This window comes from Protobothrops mucrosquamatus, unplaced genomic scaffold (genome assembly GCF_001527695.2).
Source record: "Protobothrops mucrosquamatus isolate PMUCROS unplaced genomic scaffold, P.Mucros_1.0 scaffold3564, whole genome shotgun sequence".
Classification (NCBI taxonomy): Eukaryota; Metazoa; Chordata; class Lepidosauria; order Squamata; family Viperidae; genus Protobothrops; species Protobothrops mucrosquamatus.
This window is the reverse complement of record NW_015389530.1, coordinates 60,932-70,092: the sequence shown is the minus strand read 5'-3', so window position 1 is coordinate 70,092 and position 9,161 is coordinate 60,932. Positions and strand designations below refer to the sequence as shown.

At 37.0% G+C, this 9,161-nt stretch overlaps 1 protein-coding gene across 1 annotated transcript in view; it reads left to right on the top strand.

Annotated features, from left to right (window-relative positions):
* Window positions 1-9,161, top strand: part of IRAK2 (interleukin 1 receptor associated kinase 2) — a 24,872-nt gene that overhangs the window by 11,298 nt on the left and 4,413 nt on the right. Inside the window, exons 4-8 of the mRNA XM_015827208.2 lie at window positions 1,262-1,371; window positions 2,940-3,134; window positions 4,741-4,787; window positions 5,571-5,685; window positions 8,312-8,421. Coding sequence (XP_015682694.2) covers window positions 1,262-1,371; window positions 2,940-3,134; window positions 4,741-4,787; window positions 5,571-5,685; window positions 8,312-8,421 — 577 coding nt within the window. The remainder of the gene's footprint in view (window positions 1-1,261; window positions 1,372-2,939; window positions 3,135-4,740; window positions 4,788-5,570; window positions 5,686-8,311; window positions 8,422-9,161) is intronic.

Below are 9,161 nucleotides of genomic sequence, written 5' to 3'. Positions count from 1 at the left end.
TGTAAGCCTGTCCATCTCTGCACATGATAAAATTTTATACAGGATTTCTTCTTCCGTTGGAATTCCCTTATTCCTCCAGTTTTGAGCATAAACCAATCTGGAAGCCGTTAGGATGTGTAGCATCAAGTAGAGTATGCCTTTGTCATACTTCTGCGTTGTTATACCTAATAGGAAAAATTCTGGTTTTAACTCTACCACTTGCTCTAGTATTTCTTCCAACCATTCTTTAACCTTAGTCCAACATCACAAGCTCGCGGGCACTCCCACCACATATGATAGTATGTTCCAATTGCCAGATTACATTTCCAACATTTAGAAGAAATGTTGGGACCCATTTTAGTTAATCTTATGGGCGGGAGATGCCATCTGTAAAACATTTTGTAGAGGTTTTCTTTGTAAGAGGTGGCCAGAGTAAGCTTCTTATTCCTTGCCCATAGTTCTTGCCAGATGTGCAGATCGAAGTCTTATTTCTTAAATATGCTATCAAATGTAATATTTTGTTTTCTTGATTCAATCAAAATAAATTAATCTCATTTCCACACTAGAGGTTGATAGTTGTTGGGCTTATCTTGCACAATCATTATCATACAAATTCATCTGTTTCCTGCGGTGCAGGAGAGTGATTAGACTCATGCATCATGCATAATACTAAGCAATAAATCAAACTTAGGGCAATTTGCCTCATATTATATATGCCCAATATAATGGATTTCAATTCCCATAAATTCTAGCATGACATACTGTCTATGGATGTATTTATTTATTAAATTTGTTTGCTGTCCATCCCGCCACAAGGCGAGTCTACGTGGCTTGCAACATTAAATGGATAATTGAAATTTGAACTCCAGACATCTGGAAAGCTCCAGGATGAGTGGAGCTGCTTTCTGCCACAAAGAAGTAAAGTCTCCATTGAGTTGAACTCAACCTCTGATGACTATGTAAACAGAGTCACATAGTTTTATTTACAATAGTCAAAAAATGAATTTGCTATTTCTTTCTTCCAGGATGTTTCATCAAGTCCCCAGTGTAGCCTACAGGCCAGAATTCCTTAGTAGCCTCCTGTCTAAATGCAGTCTTACATAGCTTTGTCAAGATCAGCCACAATTGACTAGAGTCTGCAACCCAATTTTAAAATGCTAGAAGATTTATAATTGTTTTAATTTTCACTGAGTACAGATATTTGGAATGAAACAAATTTAACACTTATGTGACTAAAACTGCAGAAGTAGGCTCTAACGTATTTCATTTTTGTTACTTTCAGATCCTTTTTTAAAAGTAGATTCACACATACCTCCTTTATCTCTACCGCCAACTTCTATGGATCTCCCACATTCTTTACATTCAAATTTCTCAGATTTCTCAAATGGAAAGGTAAAGACCAGGAAAACTTACATTATTTTAAACTGTTTGCATTTAGCTAAAATATTCTGCAGTCAGTAAAATATATTGCTTAAGCATACAGATAGTAAAACATATTAATAACATTAATTCAAAATATACAGTAAATGCTGTTATCAGTATTATCGGCTACAGTTCTATCAATAAAAATAATTCTGTGCATAGTTAGCAACGATCTCTGTTAAATATTTTGTTCAACTAAGAGAAATGTTTCATTAGAGATCAATTGTTTGATAGGGTTATTATGCAAGAGGCAAAATAAAGCATAACAGTTAAGATGCTGGAATTTAAAGCAGCAATCAAATCAAAATCCTGGATCCCAGCTTTTTTCAAAAAAAGTTAAGCAACAATATAACACTTCTTCCAAAATCTTGCAGTTCAGCTAAATTATTCTTTATTTGAGGCAGTAAATCCTACAAACATCTTGGATCTGAATCTGGTATTAAAATGCAATTAAGAAATTAAATAATTATCAATGTGTCAATCATTACATACATAAACGTAGCCAATTGCCAGTCTAATGGTATGAAAAACTATCCATATATTCAGGACTGAATATATTTATCCATTCCAGGAAATAGTATCCAAATATGTGGCATTCTGAAGATATACAACTTTAGAGTTACAAAACAAAGCCTATTAGTAGCTGGCAGCTGAAATAGAAAAAAGACCCAAGAGAATAATAAAGGAAAAATATAAATAAGAAGGTATTATATTAGTTTTTAGTAACATATCATGTCATATCTTCAAACTTCTAAGGTTTTATAATATATCACAAAAAACCACCACCCAACTTTCAAATAAGGTAGCAACAAAGAATTGAGGCCTTTGAAGTGCTGGAGAAGACTCCTGCGAGTCCCTTGGACTGCAAGGCATTCAAACCGGTCAGTCCTAGAAGAGATCAACCCCGACTGCTCTTTAGAAGCCCAGATCCTGAAGTTGAAATTCAAGTACTTTGGCCACCTAATGAGAAGGAAGGACTCACTGGAGAAGGGCCTAATGCTGGGAAAGATTGAGGGCAATAGAAGAAGGGGGCGACAGAGAATGAGGTGGCTGGATGGAGTCACTGAAGCAGTAGGCTTGAGCTTAAAAGGACTCCAGAAGATGACAGAGGACAGGAAGGCCTGGAGGAATGTTGTCCATGGGGTCGCGATGGGTCAGACACGACTTCGCAATTAACAACAACAACAAAAAGCAACAAAGCTGAGCATACCCAATCAAAATAAAAATTATGCTTCTGCAATATTTCTTACTTAAGTGGTTAAGGTGGCCATAACGCCTCCTCCCCCAAACCACCTGAAAGACATTGTGAATGTACAGGATTATAGCAAAGAACTGATTCTACTGTTTCCCTAGCATATTTGATACCGCTAATCAAATCAAATTGAAATGTACACTTTTTGGTAGGCAATTCTAGTTCTAGTAACCAGAATTAGGTGTAGTTGTATTGGAATGATAGCCTGTGGTGTGACTTGGGATTGAAAGTACTTTTTCTGGTGTTTACCAAAATATCAGTCATGTCTTTTCTCTTAAATGTATAGCTCTATAGTTCATCCATTCCTCAGGAGAAAGCTTCTCCTAATCATGACACTGCAAGCCTTTTGTGGATGCCAAGGGAAGTGGAAATTGCCACTAGCGGCTTCAGTGAAAAAAACCAAATTAGTGAAAGCGTCTTTGCTACTACTTACAGAGCTCAGAGAGATAATGCTCACTATGTTGTTAAAAAACTAAAAGAGGTAAGTGTCTGTCTTCATTTATCTCATGAATTGAACAAAATGAGAAAGGCATGTGCAAAGCTGGTTAACAATAGGAGGGCCTCTATATAGCCATATTGGATTCCTGGCACTGCCATTCCCATCCCTAGCATTGTGTTTTTGGAAGAAGATTCTTGGTGGACATCTCCCATACTTTAGAAAAGGTCTGCAATAATTTCATAGGGCATCTTTTGTTTATCTGCCTTGAACCCAGACTGGCTAAGACAAAGCCAAGTTTAGCAAGAGAGGACAAGTTCAAAAATCTGGATCCCCAGTTATTGTTAGGAGTTGAGATAAGTAGGCTTGGATTATTATAAGGGGGTTAATTTTATTGAACTGGAACCAAATAGCATTAAATGTTGAACCTATTTATGGTGATGAGAGAAAGATATGAAGGTCTTGTCACTTTCTAACCATCTTTTCTATAAGCGATATAAATTGTTTATACAAATTTAATACAATATAAATATAGATCTCAATTAGCTTCCCAGTTAAATCAGTAAATCAGTTTGGTTTAAAATAGTAGAATTAAAAATACAGAAGCAAAAAAGAACTTCTCTTTTAAAATTAGAATAGAATAGAATAGAACAGAACAGAACAGAGAACAGAACAGAACAGAGAACAGAACAGAACAGAACAGAACAGAATAGAATAGAATAGAATAGAACAGAGCTGGAAGGGATCTTGGAGGTCTTCTAGTCCAGGACAACCTATACCATCTCAGACAGGTGATTGTCTAGTCTCTTCTTAAAAATCTCCAGTGATGGAGCACCCACGATTTCTGGGAGTAAGCTGTTCCACTGGTTGATTGTCCGCACTGTCAGGAAGTTTCTCCTTAATTCCAGGTTGCTTCTCTCCTTGATCAGTTTCCAACCATTGTTATATTGTTGAAAATGCAGATATAATAATTATGTGATTTCATTCTGTACAGATAATGTTAGTGAAATGCAATGTGTTAGCATGTTAGCAGAGAGTTCTTGGAGCTTGAACTACTGATGCAGTTGGGTATAGCAGAATAAACACACTAGCCTCTGCTCCTGCAATTCCGATTGTCATTTTGAGTTTAATAGATTCGAATAGGTTTAAGATAATGGCTAGTATATACCGTATATACCAGTGGTGGTGAACCTATGGCACGGGTGCCAGAGGCGGCACTCGGAGCCCTTTCTGGGGGCACACATGCCGTTCCCCAGCCTTGCCTCCCCCTGTGACCCCCTCCTCACCAGCAGCCCTCCTGGAGAAGAGTCGCCCCCGAGCGTGGCCCAGGCAGAGCAGTGCAGCCAAGGACATGACAGCCAGGCAGCATAGACAAGACTCTGCCCTCATGTCCCATCGCACACAGTTGATGCTGCAGGGTGTGGGCAGAGGGCATGGCTGCCATGGCGCTGCTGGGTGATCTGCGGTGGGCCCTGGAGGTGGTGAGTGGCCCTGAGGGCAGGTGGGGTGGGTGCGGGGCAGCGGGTGGAGCAGGGGCGGGGCCAGTTTTTGGGCATTCGGTCTCTAAAAGGTTCGCCATCACTGGTATATACTAATATGTGTAAATATGAACTTGCTGTTCAGAAAAATAATAGGATTCTCTTTATTCCAGAATGAGGCACAAGTATTTTTTCGTACAGAATTGCAAATCTGCTTTCGGTAAGTAGTTGAACAACTCTTTTAGTGGGGATTAGATTAGATCTCTATGAAAACTGTGCATATCTATATAATTAATTCAGTTATTGAGTTTATCAATAAAGAGGCAAATAAGTATTAGAAAAGAGCTGCTTTATTTTGCTTTTACATCTTCCTTCAGTGGCTGTTGGAGATTTTACAAACAAGGAAAGCTTATCCCCCCCCCAATTGTAAACATTAAATGCCTTCAACTATTTCAGAAATTAGTATCTTATTGCTAAAACTACAGTATATACTATTTTAACTATTATCTATAGGCTTTTACTTTACACCATATTGTTTAAAGTTCAGTTCACGTCTTTGAATCAGTTTTATATCTGTAATATATTTATTGCTGACCTCTATATATCTTTTGTCTTATATATATGTATTGCTACTCTTTATAGATCTATACTCTTTTTGTATAGAGTTCAATCTCTCTTTTATATTTTTTGTTTGTTTCAGTTTTCTATTCTTGTTCTATCAAGATCTTTGCTTATTATTTGCCTTTTCTGCCTGTTTGTTCCTAGCTAGGCTTCGTAACTCTTCTCCTCTTTTGACCCTCAGCTCCATCTGAAGGAAAGGGCTGGAAGAACCTTTCCCTCAACCAGGTCTTTTTGGATTTTTGAGTTTTATGTTTCTTAGATCTCGTTGTATTGTGTATGTTATAATGTTTGAATTCTTGGAAATTGTTGAGTGTCCTGTGGGATTGTGATGAGATATAATTGTAATAAATGAATAAATATAATTTCTTCAAATGCCTCTTAGATGTTGCCATCCTAATATTCTACAGTTGTTGGGTTTATGTGTGGAAAGTGGACTTCACTCCTTGATTTACCCCTACATGGAAAATGGATCGTTACTGGACAGGCTACAGTGTCAGGTAAGTAACAAGCATGCATTTTTGCGTACAACATCTATCAAAAGAAAGCACTTCAGTCAGCTCAACCATCATGAGAGGGATTATGGGAATTACATGCCAACTAACAACATTTGGAAAACCTGAGATTGCTCACTGAGGCTGATGTGAGGTTGCAGAGATAGGGGAAAAGGTGCCTTGGCTGTATCACTAGCAGGAAGGCAAAGAGCTAATGAGGAATCAGTCACTCCCAAGTCAGAAGCATCAATTTGACTCTATCTATTGTTTAGCCTCGAGAATTTGTTTCCCTAACCCTTTCAAAAATATCTTGGTTGCAGTGATAGAGTGAGGGGAAAATTATTTGATCCCCTGCTGATTTTGTACATTTGCCCATTCACAAAAAATAATCAGTCTATAATTGTAATGATAAGTTTATTTTAACAGTGAGAGACAGAATAACAACAAATTCCAGAAAAACGCATTTCAAAAAAGTTATAAATTGATTTGCATTTTAATGAATGAAATAAGTATTTGTTCCCCTATTAATCAGCAAGATTTCTGGCTCCCAGGTGTCTTATATACAGGTAACAAGCTGAGATTAGGAGCACTCTCTTAAAGGGAGTGTTTTTAATCTCTGCTTGTTACCTGTATAAAAGACTTGACAGGTGTCTTCGTTAGTTAGTCTAAGGTTTGAGAGGTGGTTCCGGTTCCAGTTTCTCGACAGGTTCCTACAGTTCCTGTTCTAACATCAGGATGTGTTCCGACCTTACCTGATGTTCTGATAGCGGTTCGTCCAACCACTCTTCCACTATTGTCAACCACACTAATAAGTTTTTACCTTCTTTGTGTTTTATTGAATCAATCTCCCTTGATCTGGGGCTCCATGTAAGATCTCGTCTCACGGAGTTTCAGTGATCATGAGAATGATGAGGAATCAGCCCAGAACTACATGAGAAGATCTTGTCAATGATCTCAAGGTAGCTGGGACTATAGTCACCAAGAAAATAATTGGTAACACAGTACGCTGTGAAGGACTGCAAGGTCCCTCTGCTCAAAAAAGCACATGTACAGACCCGTTTGAAGTTTTCCAATGAACATCTGAATGATTCAGAGAACCAGGTGAAAGTGTTGTGGTCAGGTGAGACCAAAATCGAGCTCTTTGGCATCAACTCAACTTACTGTGTTTAGAGGAGGAGGAATGCTGCCTATGACCCCAAGAACACCATCCCCATCATCAAACATGGAGGTGGGAACATTATGCTTTGGGGGTGTTTTTGTGCTAAGGGGACAGGACAACTTCACCGCATAAAGGGACGATGGATGGGACCATATACTGTCAAATCTTGGTTGAGAACCTCCTTTCCTTAGCCAGGGCATTGAAAATGGGTCATGGATGGGTATTCCAGCATGACAATCATCCACAACACATGGCCAAGGTAAAAAACGAGGGGCTCAAGAAGAAGCACATTAAGGTCCTGGAGTGGCCTAGCCAGTCTCCAGACCTTAATCCCATAGGAAATCTGTGGAGGGAGCTGAAGGTTCGAGTTGCCAAACATCAGCCTCGAAACCTTAATGACTTAGAGAGGATCTGCAAAGAAGAGTGGGACAAAATCCCTCCTGAGATGTGTGCAAAGCTGGTGGCTAACCACAAGAAACATCTGACCTCTGTGATTGCCAACAAGAGCTTTGCCATCAAGTACTAAGTCATGTTTTGTGACTTATTTCACTCATTAAAACGCAAATCAATTTATAACTTTTTTGAAATGTGTTTTTCTGGATTTTTTTGTTGTTATTCTGCCTCTCATTGTTAAAATAAACCTACCATTAAAATTATAGACTGATCATTTTTTTGTCAGTGGGCAAATGTATAAAATCAGCAGGAGATCAAATAATTTTTTTCCTCACTCTAACCCAGTGGATACTGTAGCACTGAAAATCTGGTTGTGTTTAGACAGTAGCCTGTGCTTGATCTTTAATTTAATTTAATTTAATTTAATTTAATTTAATTTAATTTAATTTAATTTAATTTAATAATTTAATTTAATAATTTAATTTAATAATTTAATTTAATTTAATTTAATTTAATTTAATTTAATTTAATTTAATTTAATTTAATATTTAATTTAATTTAATTTAATTTAATTTAATTTAATTTAATTTAATTTAATTTAATTTAATTTAAAACTTATTTGCCAGCCATCTTGTTTCAAAGCAACTCTGGGCAGCATACAATAAAAAACATTAAAATCATCAAATATAAATATACCCAATAAAATCACAATACAAGCACAATACAGTCATTGACACAAGATAGAGAAGGAGGCAGCCCAATTCATGGAGAATGAGGAGATGGGTTTAGTTCTTACTTAATCAACCAGCTCCAGTTTCAAACAATTGATCATATGAAAATAGTATAGTTGAAGAAAGTATAGATGCTTTTCCAGAGCTTGGTATCCCCCAAATAGATTGAACTACAATTTCTATCCCCAATCCTCATGGAGATGATGGTACTGGTAGTTGCAATCCAATACAATATCAGGTTCGAGAAAGCTGAAAAATATGTGGCAGCAGAGCAGTACATGAGAGTGTTTTGTCGTTCATTGCTCAACAGTCATCTTTTAAAAAAACACATTTTTTTCTTTTGTTGCAGGATAATTCTGAAGCATTAACTTGGGAGAAACGCACCAGAATATCTTTGGGATTAATTAAAGCCATTCAGCATTTACATCAGTTTGGAATTATTCATGGAAATATAAAAAGGTGGGAATCTTATTATATGCATCCTACTGTATTATATATTATTTAATGAACTACTTAAACTTCTATCTGATTAAAAATGTTGCGTTTTCATAAAAAAGGAGTATAGCTAAACAATATCAGCACAGTGCTGGCAATTAGCTGTGCTTTCATTCATGATCCTTCCTAGCAACTTTATCTTCAATAAATATTAACACAGGATGTAACTGACTCATAAAGTACTTCCTCCTACATAGATGCACGCTGTGGCACACACACACAAACACACAGCTGGCTTGGCTTTCATGACTAAAAAAAGGGGGAAGCAAAACCTACCTTCAATACTTCAAGGCAAACTTAAGTTTAGAAGTAATCCAGTGTGTCAGACAAATCCTCAAGAGTACGAAATTGTTAGTAAAAAATGTACTGTAATCATTTCTTACCTGCTGAATCTACAGTGCCCAATTGCAGCTGTCCCCTCAACTGGCTTTGGTTTTCTTTCCCTTGTCATAAGGATCAACTAGGGCAGAATAACCAGAAGAGAGCACTTGAAGGAAAAAATTAGAATTTATTTATTTATTTATTTATTAATTGCATTTATATCCCGCCCTTCTCCTTACGGACTCAGGGCGGCTGACAATTGAATAAAATACTAACATATATACATATACTTAATTAAAATTTGATTAAAACGAAATATTTAAATATGTCCAATTTAAAAGTAATTAAAACCCCCTTTAAAATCCCTCAGGCCAGTCCCGCTA